Raw genomic sequence first — 22,295 nt, forward strand, 5'->3', positions numbered from 1 at the left:
GGAGAAAGCATGCCACCCCTCTCTTGGCTCTCTGGGTGGGGAGAAGGTGGCACCTGTTGGCACGCATGGGAAGGGCTGCCCCGGGAGGAGCCTACTGACAGCCCCTGTGAGCCGGGCAGCCGGACCACCGCTGGGATGTGCCAGCTTCCAGAGGAGCCCAGCGCCGGGACCACCCAGCAGACGGGGCTGCTCAGGGACGTAGGGCACACCCGCTGGGCTCGCTGTTTACAGGTGGCGGGCCCCTGTGCCTGTCTTTCCCCGTTGTCAACTCTGAAGTTAATGAAGTGTAGCCTGTGGAAAGGAGAGTAAATAACGGCAGGATATATATAGTTCAGGTAAATCAGCACGTGAAGCTGCCAGATGTGGCGTTTGTTTATTTAAAATCCTCTTCACCGGGAGGGCCTCATTAAATACTTGTCTTTTCTTCCTGCAAGACCCCAGGGAATCGGGGGAGGTCCCCGTTCCTCAAACACGCAGTAGAGGGACCAGGGATGACAGAGGAAGGCTTTTGGTTTGCGATGAGCAAATAAACCGTGTGGCCTGCCTCCCCGTTTGGCAAAGGGGGTTAAAGGGAGGAATCACATCCTGGCAAAATGCCCCCGAAGAAGGTGCTCCGTTGGGAGGAGTGCTGGGGAAGAGGAGTGAGCACCGCCTGAGGCCAGTGCCTGGCCCTAGGAGGGTGCGGCAGCCACCAGACCTTGATGCGTCTCTCAGTACTGCCAGCACGGAGCACGGGAGCCGCTGTGCACACAGTAGGTGCGAAGGAAATGTGTGTTGAATTGATTAGATTTCTGGAAACTGTGAATTAATGGCTGTGTGCTGAAGGAATTGGGGTATTTGCTGCTGCTACTGCTGCTGCTGCTGCTGCTTCTTTTTTCCTGAAGATTCATTTATCTAGAACATATTTGGAAAGGAAATTTGAAGAGCCTAAGCTTTTAAACTTACTGGGCCCACTGACGCAGGCTCCCCCGGCTTGCTTCCTTGTTTTCCTGCCTCCAGTCCCGGCGTGATTCCTGGGCTAGCATCATCTTGAAAGGACTTGAACAGTATCAGTCGCTCCCACTAAACCACTGTTAGTGGCCACCTGCCACCTGCCACCTGCCTGGTCGTCGCCCCCCCATCAATGAATAATTTTTGAAGCCTGCACCCTATACCAGGGTATGGATTCTTATGCATAAATTTACATACATGTGCTGTTGATCTGCAAATTTAAGTAATAAGCTCCCCCCCTCCGTTTTTAAAGATAAAAATAGTTTTCAATAGTTATGGCAGAGTGTGAATTTTTCACTCTAGTGGACTTTCTTCAGCACTCCCTGGTCTGCAGGTTCCCCGTTTGAAGACTGTGGGCCCCACTGGATCCATATTTTCCAGATGAAGAAATTGGGGCTCAGAATGGTTAAGTAGCTCACGTGCCTAATGATATATAGATGATCGGTGGGAGAATCGGCATGATTCCATCCTAGCCTCTGGGACAGTTTCCTGCTTTAGGTTCTCACCTCTCATAGTTTTGTAGAATCAAAGGTGAGAATTTGGGGGCACCTGGGTGGCTCAGTGGGTTAAAGCTTCTGCCTTCGGCTCAGGTCATGATCCCAGGGTACTGGGATCGAGCCCCACATCGGGCTCTCTGCTCAGCAGGGAGCCTGCTTCCTCCTCTCTCTCTCTCTGCCTGCCTCTCTGCCTACTTGTGACCTCTGTCTGTCAAGTAAATAAATAAAATCTTAAAAAAAAAAAAAAGTGAGAATTTTAGAGGTTGGCTGAACGTGGGGCCCCAAGTAATGAAAACACTAATGGGATTATTTTAGGTTTATACAGTTGTTTTTTCTGATACTCTTAAAAGTTGATGTAATGACTTTCCATGGTGCAATAAAAACTTAATGAAACTATGTGATCCATTAGTTAAATGAAATGTTCCTAAGTATACATTGTTGCTGTCACATAAATTCCATTAATATTGCTGAAACCTGGTTCTGACTTTTGTTAGCTTTGAATTTGATTAATCAAAGAAACACATTTTGTGTGCCTCCTATCATCCCCTTGCTGAAGGTTGACTGATATCTGAAAAATAACAGTGCTTGCCCTCTGGAACATAGAATTTTATGTTCCCCAAAGTGCTTTCACGTAACTTTCATGTGTTCCCATTCACTTAATTCCATGAGTCATACCCACCACTATCCCATTTTATAGATAAGTAAACTGATAAACCATTTATATTATTAATTTTTTAATTCTAGAAAATTCTTAGAAAAGCCAAACCACCAGATAGCTATAGAGTAAGATCCTTCTTATTTATTTTTCATTTCAGTTAAAAAACAGAAATCATACTCTATTCATAGAGAATTTAAAATGACTTGGGTCACATTGTTTTGACCCTATTTAAAAGCAATACTACTAAATTATGCTTTAGTATTATGCTTACAGCATAAATTAAGGACCACTGGAAATTCCCTGTTCAGTTTTTTTGTAGAGACAATCTGATGTCCATGACACCACACAGGGTTGTTTTTATGAAAATTCCCCTCTCAAAAATGCCCCATTTCTGTTTCAAAGGGGAAAGAAAAGGCTTTATTTGAGCATGAACCTTGTGAAACTCAGAACTGGTCACTGGTCACATTCCCTTCTTTGCTCTGGCCTCTAGGAATCTCATAGACAGCTTTATACCCTCTCTTCTGGAACTTTATACATTTTCCTGGGGCTCTATCCTAGTTTCTCCCCTCACCGTCTTTTCCAATTATTTGTTTCCCTTTACTCACTTTTCCTCATTAACTTATTTTGTTCTGTCACATACAGTGACTTTCTAGAGCGCTTTCTGTAAGCTGAAATTCTTTTTGTTTTTTATTTTCTTATAATGGGAAGTAAACATAACCCAACAAGACACAGAAGGAAGATGAGGTCGCAGGCCAAGAGAGGTCTCTGACCTCTGATATTTTTCCCCTACACATACACTGTCTGGCAAAACTGCCTTGAGTGGGTCTACGGTGGGGTGGTTAATTATGAACTTGGGGGCCTTCACAGTTTTAAAGCCAGTGTATTATTTTGGTGAAGACTGTGTTTGCTGTGGCGATGATGGTCTTTGATCAGTAGTGAGGGTGCATTCTCCCTGACCAGCCTTCTGCTAACTCTCCTGTAACATTTGTTCTTCTCATACCTCCAGCAGCTTTTAATAGATGTTGTCTTTGGGTTCCAGCAAAACATTACCCTTTCCTAATTTTATTGTCCCTGAAGAGAACCCACGTGCAGAATGAGCAAATTTTTGGCATCTTCCAGATGGGCTAGATCAGACCAGGTAGCCCTTGACATATGTTTTAAAAAAGAGAAAAGTCTGATGGGCTAAATCTGTAGCCCCACAGATGGAGAGGAAGAGGATGCCGGGAAGGCTGGCGTTGGCCAAGTAATGAAAGGAGCTTGCAGTGATCTATGGGGCAGGTAGAGGAGAAGTCTTGGTGGCCAAATTCCTGGCACGGAGGGCAAGTATAAAGAGGATGTCCAGAGCTCGGGAAGAAAAAGGCCTGCTCCAAACAACCTTGGTCCGGAGGCTTCTGCCAAGTCAGGCAGTCTGGGCAGATCTGAGGTGAAGTTGGAATTTCTAATAAGAACTGACAGCCATAAACTAATTTTAACCTCAGCTAGCCTTGGGAATTAGAAAGTATGCCATCTAGGGAGCTGGAATGGGTCTGAACTTAAAAGTGAGGCCAGAACTGGCTTTGTGACATACCTTTGTGTGCCAGGGTCTGAGCTGGGATTTCTAAAAACTTTTTTTTTTTTTAAGAATTTAGAAATAACCTCAAAATTACAGGAAAATGTTTAAAAATGATACTTTTAAGAACTATAAAAACTGCCATACCCTTTACTTAGATTCACTTATTGTTAACATTTTTTCCCATGGGCTGTATTATTTGTGTATTCTCTGTGGATATGGATACATACAGACATATGCGTGCATGTACATATATAAGTATATGATACATACAAGTGTATGTAAGGTGCACATATCTTAGTCCTTTATGCTTAATCCATAACCATAAGAACATTATCAAATTGAGTAAATAACACTGATACACTATTTTTACCTAATATGTCATCTATGTTCAAATTTGTCCATTGGTCCAGTAATTCCTTTTATAGTATTTCTTTTTCCTCTAGCACAGGATCTTCTACAGGTGTTGCATTTAGTTGTTATATCTATGTATTTTCTTTACGGATATTTCTCCAGCTTCCCTTTGTCTTTTATTACTGTATTTTTGAAGGATACACTCCCCTCCTCCCCCCTAATTTTTAAATGCATGATGTTACTAGATTCTGGAACAGAATGCTACATGGCAGTGATGTACTCTGCTGAGGGTGTTCCGTCATCTCCATCTGTCCCTGCTTGTTAATGTTCACTTGGAGAACCTAATCGAGGTGTTGTGCAATTTCCCATTGTGGAATCACACATTTTCCCTTTGCAACTATAAGCAATAGGTGGGAAGACACTTGAAGACCAGCAGATGTCTTCTCATCTAAAATTTCCCTGGATTTACCACTTATGGATGGTTCTTGCCTAACTAAGCTTCATTCTGATGACTTCAGAATGTTGGCTTTTTGCCCCACAACCCCTCTGTATATCCCAGATAGTACCTGTTCTACCCTAAGCAAGACAGCCTTCCCTCCTTCCTCCTCTTATCTGTTATCAGTATCGATTCATGGATTGTTGGGTTTTCCCTCCCCCAGTGGTTTATTATTTATTACCATCCTTAAATGACATTGGTGTGTAAATTATTCCAGATTGGGCCAATGACTGCACCTCCGAGATGGCTTCTGTATCCTTGTGACATGCCCCCATCATTTGTGTTTGTCTTGAGCACTTCCTTACTTGCTGGAATAACGAGATATTTCAGGCTCATCTTTCACTGGTTCCACCCCAGCTCTGAAATCAGCCAGTTCTCCAAGAACCCCTGGTGCTTTTTACTGGGGAATGGAAGTAAAAAACCAAAATCCAGGGGTTAGGGATCATGTTGTTCCTTGGGTGTCTTTGCTTCTGGACCCGTTCAGTGGACAGAGCTAGGAGATGTGTGCATATAAATGCATGTGTGTGTACATACATAGACAGATGGATGCATATTTCCTAAATCATGAGTTTGCCAGAAATCTCCCATTTCCAGTCTATCCCCATCGTATTTTTCCTGGCTTCATCCTTTCCATAATTTAATGTCTCCTCTTTCATCGTGAGAACTGGGCTCCCAAGAACATGAAAGAATTTACCCCTTCATTTAATCCTGTAGGACATCTAAAATAGTTTTGTAATTTGCCCCAAACTACCCCCCAAAAAAGCCCAATAAAAGAAGTTTGGAGGTTGTTTGCAGCTCCCCCGGCTGCAGCCCTGCGGAAGACTGAGTGTAAACAGTGAAATTCTGTGTTCATAAATTATTTGGATTAGTTCTCTCTCACCCCTTTAGAGACTGTTTGTGATGTTAATTTGATACAATTGGATTAATTTGTCTCAGTCCACTTCCAGTCTGAACCTTTCCCTCACTTCCCACCTCTGTGCATTTAATTTAATTTTTTTCATGTGTATAGAACAGTGGGCTTCCAAATGGGGGAAATAATGCAAAAAGCTTTACTCAGAAGTATCACCCTTTGCCACATCCTTCCACCCGGTCACCTGGTCATTCCCCTACCCAGATGTCCCTGTGTAGTAAAATGATATCCTGGTGCCCTGCCTTGTTTATTCTGTGTTTCTTTATATAAAGACAAGCAGATGTTTGACTCTTTTCTTTAATCTTCCAAATATTACATCCTTGGGGGTAGTCTTTCCATTTTACCAATGACGAAACAGGCTCTTCATCTGGATGGTTACAAACTCTTGTGCCTTGTTAATAACCTGTTTTGGGTGCTCTATAGTTTGGACAAAGCGATTAAAATGCCTAAGTCCCCAAACACACAAGTAGTGGCATGCAGCTTTTAATCCCAAAGTTTGCCTTTTGGGAAGACTGTGTTTTCATCTGTGTTTTAAGTCCAGGTTATGTTTTTGGGCTGGAATTTGCAGTGTTCCTAGCATATCACCAAGTGACATGCTGGATGTGGGATGTGGCTTGGAGGTTTTCTTGTTTTGTTTCTGTTTAATTTAGGTGAAATGCACACAAAATAAAATTAACATTTTCAGCATGTACAATCCAGGGGTATTTATTATGTTTATGATGTTGTGCAACCACTGCCTCTATCTAGCTCCCAGACCTTTTCAGCACCCCCAAAGGAGATCCTGTGGCCATGAAGCAGTCCCCTCCCCTCTTCCTTGCTTCCCTTAGTACCTTGAAACCGCTGATCTGCTTTCCATCTCTCTATGGCGGTATCTGTTTTGGATCATTCATATAAATGGAATCATACATTGTGTGACCTTTTTGGTTTAACTTCTTTCATTTGGCCCTCCTGTTGTCACAGGCCATCCACATTGTAGCATGTAACAATACCCCACTCCTTTTTATGGCTGAATAGTATTCCCTTGCATGGACAGACCACATTTTGTTTCTCCACTGGCCAGCTGATGGACACCTGGAAGGCTTGGTGGGGAGGGAAGGTGAGAGAAGAGTAGTTTGTACCCTGACCTGTGCTGTGCTACTTAAGAGCCGTGTGACCGTGGACCAGCTACCGACCGGCTTCTGCTTTCCTTTATTTGTTAAATGAAAACTGATAATAAGACCTAACTTTTCAAGTGGTTGAAAGATGGAATAAAAGACGTTCATAGTAGCATATCTGCTAAATAGCAGGCCTGCCTAAATGCTGGCTGTTATACAGTAGGATCTTATGAGGGGGATGGGTGGGGGGGATAGAAAGCACGAGCTTGTGTTACAGTAGGTTTTTTAGTATGTGTTTGTTCTGTTATGGATGCTCAGACCTTTATGGTGCTGCTTCACTTTTAAGGCCTACGTGTTTTCTCTGCTTTGTTGTTTGGTGTGTTTTTTGCCCCCCTCCCCAACAAATGACCCCCACAACCCCTCCCCCCCCCCCCCAAACTCACTGAACACAGGATTTTACATTTAGAAGCAGGGCCCTAGACAGAATGCCTGTAGTGGAATGTTACATAATTCACATTTAGATTTGAAGAGCTCATTATAAAAAACCTGACACACTTCAGGAATATTAAATTACTGCAGATTGTGTGGAGCAAAGAAACATTATTGAAGCATTTCACAATTCTAGGCGAGCCTGAATTTAACTGATAGGGTTTCACAGCTTTTACTGGGGGAAAATGATTTCAGTTGTCACATGGTTCCTGGCCCTTGGGGGACTTTAATCTCCTTAATTACAAAGAAACGAATTTCCTAAATAATTTGGAGTTACTTCACAGCATTTTCCCAACCTCTGGCTTTTGGAAAATTAAAGGGGATGCCAAGACCCGGGCTGTGGTAGCTTCTCTCCTTACTGCGGCTTCCTTATTGAAGTTTTTATTTGAAAAAATGTTGGTTTCCTTTCATTATTGATATCAGGGTGTTCTTCAGAAATGCACAAGCAATGCTTTATAACACTTGAACACAGTCCCAGTTTGTTGAACAAGCAGTGTTGGAGATACCACGGAATGGGAAGAGGTGCTGTATGGTGCTTTATGAAGTTGAAGGGGAAAACACAGCCCAGTTCCCATCCAGTTTTATGTAGGAACTTTTTTTTTTTTAAAGATTTTATTTATTTATTTGACAGAGATCACGAGTAGGCAGAGAGGCAGAGAGAGAGGAGGAAGCAGGCTCCCTGCTGAGCAGCCAAGCAGAGAGCCCAATGCGGGACTCGATCCGAGGACTTTGGGATCATGACCTGAGCTGAAGGCAGAGGCTTTAACTCACTGAGCCACCCAGGCACCCCTATATGGGATCTTTTAAGAAGGCTTGAAATTGGGTAAAATCTATATATTTCAGCTCATTCTGTTATTTATGTTAGGTACCTACTGTATGCAAAACCAGCACGATGGAGAGATCTCAGATTCTTTCTCTTCTTGCAGTGTCTTTACAAGGAAGACTACACCTGCCTTAGTTTCCTCTTCTGTAAAGGGAGAATAACAGTATGGACCGGAAGTCACGCACTGCCACGTGACCTTGAGCTATTAACACAGGAAATGATTGGGGCCTCATCTCTTTTAAGTGCTTTCCAGAAGGGGTACCAGGTACTCTTCCAAGCATGTGACATGTGTGGTCACACTTCATTTCCACAGCGGCTCCCTGTTACCCCCATAACAGAGATGGAGACGCTGAGGCAAGGAAGGGTTGAGTAACTTCCTCAATATCACATTGCATATCAGTGGCTGAAGCTAGGCAGCTGGCCAAAAAGCGGATTGTAGCGTAAGTAGGGAGAAATCCCGTTGAATAGAGAGATCAGAAAACCTTTCTGCCTATGATATTTTGAACTCAACCTTGAAGGGTCAGTTGAATGTCAAGGCAGACTCGAGAAGAAAGATTGAAGAGAAATGTAGCAGTGCAAGTTACAGCTGCAGATGTGAGGAGGTACATAGCCTCCTTACCAGACTTAAGATTTCCTTTTATTAGTTGGGCTGTTCTTTGCCAGTCTCCGTGCCTTTGCACAGCCGATCCTTCTGCCAGAAACAACCATTTATTCATTTATTATACATGGACTTACTGTGTGCCTGTTGGTCCTCTCTCTTATCCAGTTGGCATAAGAATCATTCTTTGAGACCCCACAGTATAGGGCTCCTCCTCTGAGAAGGGTTTTGTTTTTTTTTTTTTTTTTTTTTTTTAAGATTTGATTTATTTATTTGACAGACAGAGATCACAAGTAGGCAGAGAGGCAGGCAGAGAGAGGGGGAAGCAGGCTTCCCGCTGAGCAGAGAGCCCGATGCGGGGCTCCATCCCAGGACCCTGAGATCGTGACCTGAGCCGAAGGCAGAGGCTCAACCCACTGAGCCACCCAAGCGCCCCACCTCTGAGAAGTTTTAGTGACTCTTCCAAGCAAAGGAGAGTCCTTGCTCCTTTTTGTCCCAGTGTACCTGGTGTCTGCGTGTGTGTGTGTTCCGGTTGTGTGTCCTGCAGTCCCTTACCTGCCTTACATCCTTGTTAGACTGAGCACCTGTGAGGACAGGAATAAAGAGTCCACACTCCTAGCCAGGGTGGATGCATGGTAGCTGTCTCTTGATGTGAATGAGCCAGCATTTGGGCCTGGCCTGTCGTAGGTTCTTCATCGCTGGTTGTGGCCGTGAGATGATCAGTATTATTAAAAAATTTAATTATGTCCATGTAGGGCTTTGTGGCTCTGTCATCTCCTTTGGGATGTTGTCTTCTGTCAGAGGGGAGAGGTTGGGAAGTAGGGGTGAGGGCTAGTGGCGTGGTGCAGCTGGATGGCACAAGGGTGGCAGGGAAGGGTCCCGTTTTCTGTGTTTGATTTCACGGGCCCCATTCTAGGAAGACAGTTTTGCATTTTCCTTAGTTGTAGCTTTGGTTCCTATCGTTGAGACATCATTCAGGGCCAGCATCATTTGAAAAAAAAAAAAAATCACTTTTTGACAAGTAGATAAACCAAGTATCTTCTGCTAAGGTGAGAATTTCCCTATTCTCAGGCCTTCCTATATTTTACTAATTTTATTGTCTTTTAAGTATAATTAACACACAGTGTTCTGTTAGTTTCAAGTGTACAGTAGAGTGACTCAGCTGTTCTCAGGGCTCATCACAGTTAAGTGTACTCTTAATCCCCTTCACTTGTTTCACCCACGTCCCTCCCCCAGCTCCCCTCTGGTACCCGCCCCCCTTTGTTCTCTGCATATAAAAGTGTGTTTGTTTGCCTCTCTTCCTCTTTGTTTTGTTTCTTACATTCCACATATGAGTGAAATCACACGGTGTTTGTCTTTCTCTGACGTAGTTCACTCAGCGTTATACCCTCTTGACATTTGTAACAACATGGACAAATCTAGAATGCACAAAGCCTTCCTATAGTTTTACGTGGCTTTTACATTAGACCTAGTTAAGCTCTCCTTAGTTGTCATGATTAAGAGGTTTGGTTTACTGTTCTTTTTGAGCAGAAACTGGCATTCAGAGTCCGCCTTTCTGGATTCAACCATTCTGGGTCTGTGGGATGAGCTCAGAATTGGCTTGCTTTAAAGTTTAAAGTTTAAAGACCCATTTCCAGCAGCTTTATCTTCATTTTCTTTAAAAATGGGATAACTAGTAAAATGTTTATTTTCAACTGAACTCTCCGATGTAACTCTCAGATAGATGGTCACTGGGAAAAATGGTTGACTCGACACAGGAGATACGCTCATTCAATTTAACTGAAATCAAATGAGATAATGTATGTGAACCCGTAGCTGAGGGCAAAGTATAGAGTAAGTGCATAGTAAATACTAGCTGTAATTGAAGTGGTTGTATTATCATTATTATCATTATCCTCTCTTCCCAGCACAGACTCTGGACTTAATAGTACCTAGTAATGTGCGATGCATATTTATTAAAGAAAGAAAGAACAGAATGAGTGGCCGCCTGCTTCTTGTCTTTTGCTCCCCACATTAAATGCTTGTCTGCTCTTATAGCTGAGGAAAAAGCTGACATAAAAATTGGCTGGCTGGAAAGTTTCTCAGCCCCATTTGTCACCTTACCCTTGGAGCCCAATTGTATGTCAACTCTATGTCCCCGCTGATGCCTGGAAGTGAAGGAGAGACCACAGGTCACTTCCCTATGATCTGCCTTCGCCGCCATGGCTCTGATCAAGCTTGGCTGATGGATGGGTGCCCTGTTGTTGGAAATGTCTCCACGGGGTTGCTCAGGAAATACTCCTTTGCTGTATTTTCTGGGTGGCATCGACTGCTTGAAAGCAAGACACGTGGAAAACAAGGAGTTGGGTTTTGTCCTTCTTGGAAATCCAGAGTTTTAAAGAGATCTGTGTCGAGTTACTGTACCTAGGTTGAGAGTCCATGTTTCAGGTAGGCCTGTCATTCCCTTTGCTACAAACCCTGTCAGTGGCTTGATGACATCGAGTGAGCAGTTTTTACACAGAGACCAAGGTTTTCCTGGTTTTGTATGTTTGACAGTCTGTTTTGCCACCCCCCGACTAATTTCTGTTGAACCTCACAAAGGTGATGATTCTGAACGTTCTCTTGGCTTGATTCGCAGCGCTCGGAAGGAGTGAATGAGATGTGCAGCTCGGAGCGTTGTTTCTGAAGGGAGGAGTCGTTGTCTTGAAGAGGAGTCCTCCATGAGCCTGGCCGAGGCCCGGGATCTGTGTGAAGTGGACTAAGGATTTAGTAGGATGTCAACTGAGACAGAACTTCAAGTAGCTGTGAAAACCAGCGCCAAGAAAGACTCCAGAAAGAAAGGTAGGGCTGATTTGTTCCTTTCTTACCGGCTATTTATCTGTGCGGTGTTTTATCTCTGGAATGATTTATAGCACTGTCTTTGTGATGGCATATGTTTTTTAATGGGTGCTAGCATTATTTGCTGTTTTCTGTACTCGTAGTGTATATTTTAATGGCTCTCCATTATGCCTTGGGTAAAATCCAAAATTATTTTCATAACATATAAAACCCTTTCTGGTATGCCTTCTACCCATCCCTCCAGCGAGCAACGTCTCTGCCTAATCCTCCCGCCCCCCTTATCCAACCTTGTTTATCCTCCAGGCATTCTGTCTCTTGGGGTTCACTTTCACAGGTTTCGAAAGTTCTCAAATTCCAGCAGCACCAGAATCACCTGGAAGGCTTGTTAAAACACAGATGCTGGGTCTCATCCCCAGAATTTTCGGGTTCGGGAGGTCTGGGGTAGGGCCCACGCCTGCATTTAGAACAAATTCCGCAATCGTACCGGCGCCATTGTTTCAGAGTCCAGACTTTGGGAACCACTGGACAATTAATCTAGCACGAAATCCTTTGTCACTCCCCGCTTGTTCCTAGGCTGGCTCCCACTTAATCTTCAGGTCAGTCCTTTCCTTCCTCCCCGCACTGGGTTAGTTGTTTTTGTTTGTTTTGCTGCAGGAGCACTTTGTTAGAATCTCATTTTATTCAAAATTTCCCGTGTTTTTGTTTATGTGCTGGACCAAGCATTCCTGCAGAGCCGGACCTCTCATTCACCCTTCAACTCCAACAATTGGAGCATGCTTGACCCCGAGCGGGCACATAGAGACCTGCTAATGAGGACTGGCATGCATAGTATGATAATGAAGTCACTCTCACCCTCTCCGTGTTTTCTGGAGAATTGGGTCCCATGGCTTTATGACCATGCCTTTCAGGATGTTTGTCTCCCAGTTGCAATTAGATGTAAGCGACTTCGTGGTGTGTGTTGTCTTTCTCTCCCTCATCTTCTGAGCTGCACGGAGGAGGATTAATAGACTTCTCTTTCAGGTCTTGAAATCTGTCAATATGGGCTTGCAAACCAGGATGCACTCAGTTGCTTTGTATAGGCAGTGATTTGTTTGAGACACTGCTGTGCCTGCCCCGTCATGTTTCGTGATGGCATTTGTCTGACACTCTATAGGAAACAAGGGACATAAATGTAATACACAGGCAGTTCCCAGACAGCCAAAACCTCGGGAAGGATGGTAAATGTTGCTTTGGATGTTTATTTGAAACACAAATATTTTGGAAGCAGTCTATTTTATTTGCTAAAACTTAATGTAAACCTTGTATTTCATGCATCATGGTCTAAGAATAATAGAGGAAAGCAAGTCAGTGAGAGAGCAGGTCTTGGGAGAACTGCTACATGGAGAAAAAAGATCGCAGAGCATGATAATGCACTAGAATTCAAATGCTTTTTCAGTGAAAACTGACAAGTTATATTTTTGCTTCAGATTTAACCTTTCCACTAAACTTGTGCTCTTGAATGCTTAATGCATTAAAAATTGTATCTTACTGAATATCTTTTCATTCTTAATTTTAACATGCAAAACCAGGAGCATTCTAAAATGAGGATTCAGGTTTTCAGAACATTGGCTTAGTTGAACATTTGGGATGGGAGTATGAAGGTGACTTTTTAGAACCTCCTCATCTTCATGTCTTACAGGACTCTAAAATCAGCATGATATATATATGCAAGGAATATCTCCTAGTGAGTGGCCAATACCACGGAGTCTGGACAGGCAGACCTAGATTCAAATTCTAGCTATGCCAGCTCCGAACTGTGTGACTTTAGAATGTTACTTAACCTCTCTGAGCATCTGTTTTCTCTCCTATAAGTAAGGATATTGTATTAAAGTTCAGAGGCTTACTATGAAGAATAATTGAGATAAGACAGATTAAATACTTAGTATAGTACTTGACATTTATTAAAGGATCAACAAAGAGCCTTTTTTAAAAAAGATTTTATTCATTAATTTCACGGGGGTGGGGGGGAGCAAGCACCAACAGGGGGAGAGGTAGAGGGAGAGGGAAAAGCAGGCTTCCCCCTGAGAAGGGAGCCTGACTCGGGGCTTGATATCAGGACCCTGGGATCGTGACCTGAGTTGAAGATTGATGTTTGACTGAGCCACACAAGTGCCCCAACAAAGAGCCTTTATGTGTGTTTTTCCTCTTCCTTTTCTCTTTTTCCTTCCCTTTTCTCCTTATCCTTCTCTTCTTATTACTTCTTATCTCCTTTCTTCCTGTCATCTCTCTCCATTTCCCTCCTCTCTTCCTTTCTCTTCTCTTCTCCCATTTCTGTACTCTTCTTCTTCTTCTTCTTTTAAAGATTCTATTTATTTATTTGAGCTAGAGAGAGAGAGAGAGACCACGAGTTGGGGGGAGGGAGAGGGAGAATTAGACTCCCTGATGAGCAGGCAGCCCAATGCAGGGCTTGATCTCAGGATCCTGCTGAAGGCAACCGCTTACCCGACTAAGCCAACCACCGCTTACCCGACTAAGCCAACTGCTTACCCGACTAAGCCAACCCACCCAGGTGCCCGTCTGTGCTCTTCTCCTCCTCTTCTTCATTTTCATCATCAGCATTATACTGTTTTCTCTTACCCATTCTAGAACCAAGGGGATCTTAAAAAGTATATAGCTGATTTGACCCAAAGTAAGATTTTACAATTGTTCTTAGCTATGGAGCAGTGATAAACAATGTGCATTCTTGATAGTCTTCTCTGGCTCAAGACATCGTGAAAGCACATACCTACATTCAAAAAGGGAGAGAATGTGCTCATAACAGGATTAATTTATTTCTTACTCTTCAGTTTTCCCTGTGGAACAATAAGTATTCCATTAAGCAAATGTTGCTGACTGAGCCAAAATATGTAGAATTTTAAAAGGAAATGTTAACAGTTTGTTTATTGATCTTGATTCTTGAATATAATAGCATTACTTAAGTTTGTTACCAATTCTTCCAATTCCTCTTTGATTTTCTATGGAGGCAACATAGAACCTCATAAGTAGGTTTATGTCTTCCTCTCTGATCCTTAAGTAATTCTTTTTCTTGTCTTATTGCATTGGCTGGGTCTGTCAGTACAATATTTAGTAACAGGAGGTATTCTTAACTTGATCTTCTATTAATGGAAGTGCTTCTAAGTTTCCTGTAACTGTGATATTTGAATTTTTACTAGAGTTTTTTTTAAATTATTTTTTCTTCATTTATTGTTTTGGAAGTATTTTTTTTTAATAAATCCTGAATTTGGGCATTGAATTTTGTCATATGCTCTTTCTATATTTATTTCAATGATTGTACATATTTTTCCTCTCAGTTTATATCACAGTGGATTTTACTGATAGATTTTTCTAAACTTCATTTCTAAGGTAAATATTACTCTTTCATGATATATTATTTTCTATATATGGATTTGATTTTTTGATATTTTATACTTAGGATTTTGATATCTATATTCATCAGCACGATTGGCATATAACTTTCTTTTCTTGAAGAATCTTTGTGCCTGGTATTAGTTAAAGTTTTTAATTTCATACAGTGATTTTTTTTTTTGGTGCTCAGGAAATAATGATATTTAAGCCCTTTTCTGAAAAAATGGTTTTCTTTTTTAAGTAATTTTATTTGACTTTTTATAAGGTATATGTTCTCTTAACTGAAAATTAAAACAGAAAATTAAGCATGCCTAATCCCATTATTCAAAAATAACTGCTCTGGACTGTTTTCAGGATGTGTGTTTGAGATCAAACTAATTCATGCAGTTTCATGTCCTGCTTTGTTATTTGACATTATATCATAAGTACATTTCTCATATTATTACATGATATTATAGACTAGAGGGGGTGTTTTTGCCCCTTTGGCAAGATTTAGATGGTTCCTGGGGCAGATATTTTATTTCCTAAAAGAGAATACCTGACAAAATGGGTCATCTATCAAGAGGGAGAGTGGCATAAAGAAAAGTTAAGAGGCCCTTTAGAATTTCTCACAAACGTATCACCCGCTTCTTTAACCCAGGCTTTTGAAAGGAAGTCAGAGAGTTTCCAACACAAGTCACCCAGGGGCATATTTCACCATAAAATGCATTTCTCAACAGGCCCTATAGCAGACGTAACTGGAGTATTCACAATTCAAATAAGGAAGACTTGAACGTAGTAAGAAATAAAGTTGTTTTCTTCATTTCATTTTTATTGGATTGTGTCACTACACATGCAGCTTGTCCAACGGTGCCTATTCCAGGAGTGGAGTTGATGGAGGACGGGAATGTAGATTTTCAGGTTCGTTACCTGCCATCAAAGGGGGAGAACAGCTGATGCGATTCTGGTTATTTATAAACGTGGCACCAGGCCACCCAGTGGAAGACTGTGAGAGAGGAAGGGTCCCTGGTGAGCAGGTGCAGAAGTCTTTGGGGACAGTGCTCGGGGATTTCAGTCAGCGCCACCTGGCAGCCGAGGGTGGTAGAAAGAGCACTCACTTTGGAGCCAGACCTGGTTTTGAATTCTAATTCTTTTCCCTCTTGCTGTGTAACCAGAGCTGGGTTATTTAGCCTTTTAGAACCCTGTCTAAATGAATGTGTGTGTGTGCACGTGCTCAAATAATACTTACCAGAAGGGCGGTGGAGGGGGGCATCGTGGGTGAAGGTTCAGTGTGGGAGCCACAGCGTGGCAGCTGCCTGCTTAGCGTTAGTTTTTCTGCCCTTTTCCTTCTGAGATCACAGTTCAGCACTGTCTCCTGATCTTCTAGAAACACCTGCAAATAAACTTACTCACTTTCCGTATATTAGAGTTATGTCCAAGGATCGTTAGTTAGCAAAACAATAATAACAACAAAATACTACCTTATTTGCTCCCTAAAAGATTCGGCCCCAAGCATCCGAGCCCTGATGGGTTGAGGAGAAGTTGGTGGTCATATGGCACAAGCATTAACTTTGGAGCCCCAGCAAGCTGAGTTTTAACCTTGGCTGTGTGCCTTAGTAGCTGTGTGAACTATTGGGAAGTTTCTTTTTTTTTTTTTCTTCTTCTTTTTTTAAATCTTTTTATTTTAAAATTTTATTTATTTATTTGTCAGGCAGAGAGAGAGAGAGCACAAGGAGGGAGAGTGGCAGGTAGAGGGAGAAGCAGGCTCTCCACTGAGCAGGAAGCCCAATGTGGGACTGCATTCTAGGACCCTAGAATCATGGCCTGAGCTGAAGGCAGCTGCTTATCCGACTGAACCATCCAGGCGTCCCTATTGGGAGATGTCTTAAAAATTCTGGTTACTTTTGGTTAAGGAATGGTTTCAGTAATGCCATAGGGGTTCTCATCCTTCACTTGGTCAGTTAGCCCCGGAAACTATCCTATTAACTAGGGCTTACCCCTGAGGAGCTTGTAAAGTGCCATCACATTCATCATCTGATTGGATCCTTGGGACTGGGGTAATTAATTTAAAAAATTCTTATTATGACGCCTGTGGTGCAGAGCTGCTGTTTCCCTGCCTCTGCCTGCTGCTCTTGCCCTGCAGGGAGGCTGCCTGCCATCTGTCAAGACCTTAGCCCCGGGCTCCTGCCTCAGGCCACTTCCGCTTTTCCAGCTTCCGTTTCCTCAGGCACCAAACGGAGGTGGAAATTAGATCTGGGCGACCAAATCTGAAACCTAGAGGAAGCATTAATGAACGAATGAGGTCTTTTGTCCACAAGGATTTAGCCAGCCCCGGTGTGAGCCCTGCCGGCAGTCAGTGTTCTGTGGGGAGAGAGTTTCTGGAAAGGAGACCCTGACTGCAGGCACTTCATGTAGTTGAAGACCTTCCACCTCAGGAGGCCCTTCTGATTTTTTATAGTCTCATCCTTCCTTGAAAAGACCTGTTCTCTGCTTTGCAGCTTTGGTTCATTCTCATCCCATTACTACTCAAAAGTTAATGTTTTGTTTTTACCCCACACTCATATTTGTTCCTTAAAATAAGGCACGTTCCTCATAATAAAAAAATTCTTAAACTCTTTTCACGGCTTTTCTGACTTAAAAGCAAGTGAGTTTTCATCTTCATAAACTCGTAAGACACTATTCTAAAAGAAACTTGAGTAAGTTCTCTAGAAATGGAGAAACAGAAAGGGTTCTAAGGAATTTACATTCGGAGGCTCGCTGGAGCCTCTTGCTCACAGAGGAGCTTCTCCAAAGAAGGACTTGCAACTGGTCACTCCTTTGGGTAGTGGCAGAGGCAGGGCTGGAGGCCAGGAACGTCTCCCGTGGCTGGTGTTCCTCCAGCTCCTCAGACTACAGACAACTTAACCTTCTTGGGATTGCCCTCTTGGCGTGTTTGTTACCTCTTCTTTACACTGAAGACTCCTGGGAGAGGTCATGCCTTAGAAGCAGATGAACTTAAGTTTGATTCAAGACTTGACATGACGTCTGCTTGCGTGTCTCAGGCTAGCTACTCTTTTTGAGCCTCAGCTTCTTCATCCATAAAACAGGGACAAGAGCACCTATCTCAAAGTGCTGTCATGAGGATTACTTGAGTGAATAAACCTACAACACCCGGCACGATTCTCTGTACATAGACCCAGGATGAGGAATTGCCCTTTCCCTCCAGAGCCCCAGCTCCTCTCAGCCCCGAGAGGCAGCATGTCTCCTGGTGCTGTAGGACATCAGGGAATAGTAGAAGGCGCCCTTTCCTCTAGCGGCACCTGGGGCCATCCCTGAGAAGAAGGAGCTGGTTCATCTTCCAATGGATGATTGTTTCAATAATAATGGGCAAGGTGGACAGGAAATACAAAGGAGAACGGACCGTGTTGTTAAGCTATAAATGTTTATTAATAGCCATCATTTGTATTGTGCTTCCTGCATGCAAACCATTTTAGGTAAACTGTCCCCAACGAGCCCAAATCTGACATTGCCCATGGAACGCATGAGAAAGTAACGTTCAGAAAGATCAAGAGACTTGCTCTGGGTCATGTGGTTTGTCTGCATAAGCTGGAAAGCCCTAGGTCTGCCAGACATTAACGTCTGTGTGGTCTTCCCTGAAAACATGCTCTGGGTTTGCCCTGTGCCTTGATGCTGGAGGCTGGTGGTTCCGACAGAATTGCAGGGCGGCTGCACTCTTTTTTTGGCAGGGGAGGCACGGAAGCCGATGAGGCACATCACACAGATTTATGGCACCATTCTGCCTTGGCAGGGTTTTGGATCTTGGTGTGCTAATTGTTCTCTCCTGACTCTGTGATTTGCAGGCTTTGGAAATTCAAAATCCAGGATTTAATTACACGATGACATCAATTTCTCTGAGGTTGATCCATAAAGCTCTGGGGCTGAAGGGCTTGGGAGGGAGGGAATACTGTTTTGGGTCAAGAAGTCCAGTCCTTTATGGTAGGACTGGCTGTCAGATCGTATGATGTGTGGTGGGGAGAGAATTCTGTACTCTCTTCGAGCACATGGTCTTGAATTTATTACAGGACACATCACTCACTGTGGCCATTCCCTGAAGACAAACTCATTTCAGGTTTCATTGGTGACTTAGTTCTGGGCTTCACTTTAACTGGTTCTTTTATAAGAAGTCAGACTTTCTTCAAGCCCTCCTTCACATCCCTTTCTTCCCTGAATGTGTTGTGTAACCCCAGCAGCATACCAAAGAGGATAACACCCCAAGCAAACCCTCTGAGTTTTGGTCCCCGTGTCTTTGTCACTTGGCCTTCTCTTACGCTGAGCCACACCACGCTTCAGTTCCCAGAACTCACCTCTGTGACATCTGTGTGTCAGCTCCTTCTACCTGGGTCATCTTTCCCACCCTGTCTATTCACTTGCCAACTCCTGGTCAGGACCCAACAACCATTTGTCTGAGACACCATCCTTGACGTTTTGAGCTTCATAAGATTCTCGATTAATCGCTGACTGTCAGCCCCCGTGACCTCCTAAATGCCTTCCAAAGCTGTCCATGCTCTCTCTCCTCACTGCTCCTCTCCCAAGGACAGTCCGGGCTGCCCTCATCTGCCATCTGGATTGTTCTGACACCTGAAGTTCTTCACAAACCGAAGGGGTTTGCGGGTTTTCAGTCTTTTCCATCTCCAAGGTGTTCTGGACACTTGGAGATCTAATCACGTCTCCCCTCTGCTTCAGACCCTTCAGGGAGCAGCTCCGAGTGCCCCCAGGGTGACATCCACACTGCTTCTCATGGTGTCCCAGAGGCCGCACCTGGCCTCATGCCTCCTTACCTCTCCCGGTCATATTTCTCCACGCTGTTCTGCAGTGATAGTCCATTCTATGGCACAATTGAATTAATTTCAGTTCCCTGATTATACCATATGATTGTTCATATTAAGGGTTTGGCAAGTCCTGTTTCTTCTCTGAAGTATATGTTTTTCTTTATTTCTTTTCAGAGCTAACTCCACTTATCCTTTAGTTTCAAGTTCAGTATTACTGTCCTCAGAAATGTTTTGGTGCCCCATTACAGCCCACACCCCTGACCCCCAGCTGCAGGTCATGACTCTTCTGCGTGCTCTCAGACATCTCATGTTGCTCACTGTTACGTATTTTTAGTTGTCTTTTTGTTCCTCTATGTCACTCATTAGGCTGAGAGTCCTGTGATGGCAGGGACCGTGCCTGTCTTGTTAATAACCATGTCACTTCTACCACTGAGCACGGTGTTGAAAGATGTAGGTATGCAGCAATGTGGGTGAATGAATAAGCAGGTGAACGAATGAATTTATGACAGAGAGAAGCCTCCTTCAGCTGGATTTCTGAGGGGTTCCCTAGCACCCTGCACGTACTCAAATCACCACACTTGCCATGGTTCTCCTGTTGTTTTTGGCTTATTTTTCTGTCTCCACTGTTAGCCCTGAGTTCCTAGCACAGCACTCAGAACATGGTAAGTACTCAGTAAGTGTTTGTTGAATTGGTGATCATGTGTTGGGGCCGGGGTAGGGGGATATTTTGCACAAGGAGAAAGAAAATGACAAAACACAAGCATCTCCCCTAAATGCTGGCTCTTGAGATTCTTATTATGTCGCCTTGAAAATTCCTACCATTCTGTGAACTACTTCTCCTTTTGTGATGTGTGTCCAATCACGTCTGGTGCCGTAATTTAGCGTGATGTGGGCCATATTGGTAGTAAAGCTATACGATTTGCCATATTAGTTCATCCCACTGCTTCATTAAGCTCAGTGTGCTGCCTGTGGCCGTGGCTGGGCTTGAATTTTGATGTTGGGAAGAACAAAGCCCTTTACATTATCCCTCCAAGTCCCGTGAGTCAGGTAAGGGCACATTCCATTGTAGGGCTGGAGAGTGTTCATCTTTGCAGATAATCAGCACATGCCCCAGAGCGTGGGGTTTTCTTATCCCTGCGGTTTGCTGAGTGAGCAGACGATGTTCCAAGGTGTGCTGGGATTTCAGCAACCCCCTCCTATTGCCGCAAAGCCTCTGGGTTGGTCAGAGTGCGTATGTTGCAAGACTGAGCAATTCTGCACAACCCATCAAGAGAGTACATGGAGATAAAAGACAGAGGAGAGGTTTGCTGGGGGTGAAATGTTGTTTCATTTAAGCTTGAAAACAACCTTTGGACAAGTGTCCCCATGTTAGAAGAGAGGTGACTGAGGCTCAGATGGATGAACGGCTTGCCTGAAGTCCATGCAACGAGGAAGTAAAGGAACCCACTTGCGGCTAGATCTCTCTGATCCCAGGTCCTGTCTACATGCTTCACACTAGACTAAGCTACTCCCTACTGAGTGGTGTGTCTTCTTACCAAATACCGAGTAGGACTTACACTGAAAGACATCTTCTGGCAGAGTCCAGCCGAAAGACTCTTAGGTTGCCATGGCCATACTGAGAGGAGGGAAGGAGGGCAGAATGTGTGATACAGTAAGGAGGGGAGTTGGAAAGGCAGAGGAAGCTCTAGGTCTTCACTCCCCTTCTCTGGCAGGCGGGAGGTTGCCGTACACAAGGGTTCCCGGTGATTGACTAGGAACATTTCCCTTTCTAAGGAGAATGCCAGTTATTCTGTGTTTTCCAAATACAAAAAGGTAAAGACTAGGTGAACTTGAGGGACTTTGTGTGCATTCATCAGAATCCAATTCTAGCTCATAATTTGGAACAAGCACTCCAATTTTGCAAATGCCTCCAAATCGATGAGTCATCCCATTAACCCATTTCACCTCCCAGTAGGCTTCCCTGCATCAGAAATAATCATGACAACGCTGGTGAGGAAGGTAGCTACTGTCTGTCTGCAGTTAGAAAGTGTCAGGTGTTGCATTTGAACGCTTACATGTATTTTCTCCTGAACAAGACCTTCAGGGAGCTCCTCTTTTTAAAACCCCAAGTTTACAGACAAGGAAATGGAAATTAAGGAGGCAGGACAGAGTTCGTGCCATGACTCCTGACCTTATGCTCTGAACAGACCTGTAGTTTTGCCTCACTCATGCATTCAGCAGGCATCCCATGTGCCTTATGTGCACGTGGACCTTCTGAACACATTGACTTGCTTGGCCCTTCCTGCACACGCGTAAGTTTTCTCCAGCTCATTCTCTTCTCTCTCCCTGGGGAAAAAAAATTGCCCAAATCTCTTAGCTCACTGCCAAGGCCTGCCTCATCCTCTGAGACCCAGCTCGGAGAGCACGTCCATGAAGCTCTTTCTCAGCATTCTCTTCCCCCATGAAGCCTTCATTCCCCCATGATTTTCAGCATGTTGGGTTTTTACAAAATTTTTCACCCAGAGAAAGCTTTTCTGTCTTTCTTCCATCAACCCGAAATGCACTTAAATACCTCTCTTCCTTACTAGATTGTGTTGTAAGTAGAGGCGTGATGGCAGAGACTGTTGTTTTGGGCATCGTTATATCCTCTCAGAGCTGGGATGAGGATTTACCGAAGAGTTGTCAGTGTGCAAGATGGGAAATGACATTAATTGCACGACTACTCAGTGCAAGTAGAGAGTATGGTGAGAATACAGGAGTTGATGAGGTCAGTAAAACTCCCATTTTACAGATGAGGAAACATCAACTAAGTTCAGAATATGTCCAAGGTCACCCATCGTGTAAATGGAAGAACATGAATTTTTAAACTT

The 22,295-nt window shown here is 43.6% G+C and overlaps 1 protein-coding gene across 4 annotated transcripts in view; it reads left to right on the plus strand.

The window, feature by feature from the left end:
- Nucleotides 1–11,211: 11,211 nt before the first annotated feature.
- DAB1 (DAB adaptor protein 1) overlaps nt 11,212–22,295 on the plus strand; it is a gene marked incomplete at both ends in the record, with an annotated part of 261,118 nt that continues 250,034 nt past the window's right edge. For all 4 annotated transcript variants that reach the window (XM_080802318.1, XM_080802320.1, XM_080802319.1 and 1 more), the window contains one exon: nt 11,212–11,278. In XM_080802318.1, coding sequence (XP_080658444.1) covers nt 11,212–11,278 — 67 coding nt within the window. The remainder of the gene's footprint in view (nt 11,279–22,295) is intronic.

The sequence above is a fragment of the Martes martes genome, assembly GCF_963455335.1.
Source record: "Martes martes genome assembly, chromosome: 4".
NCBI lineage: Eukaryota > Metazoa > Chordata > Mammalia > Carnivora > Mustelidae > Martes > Martes martes.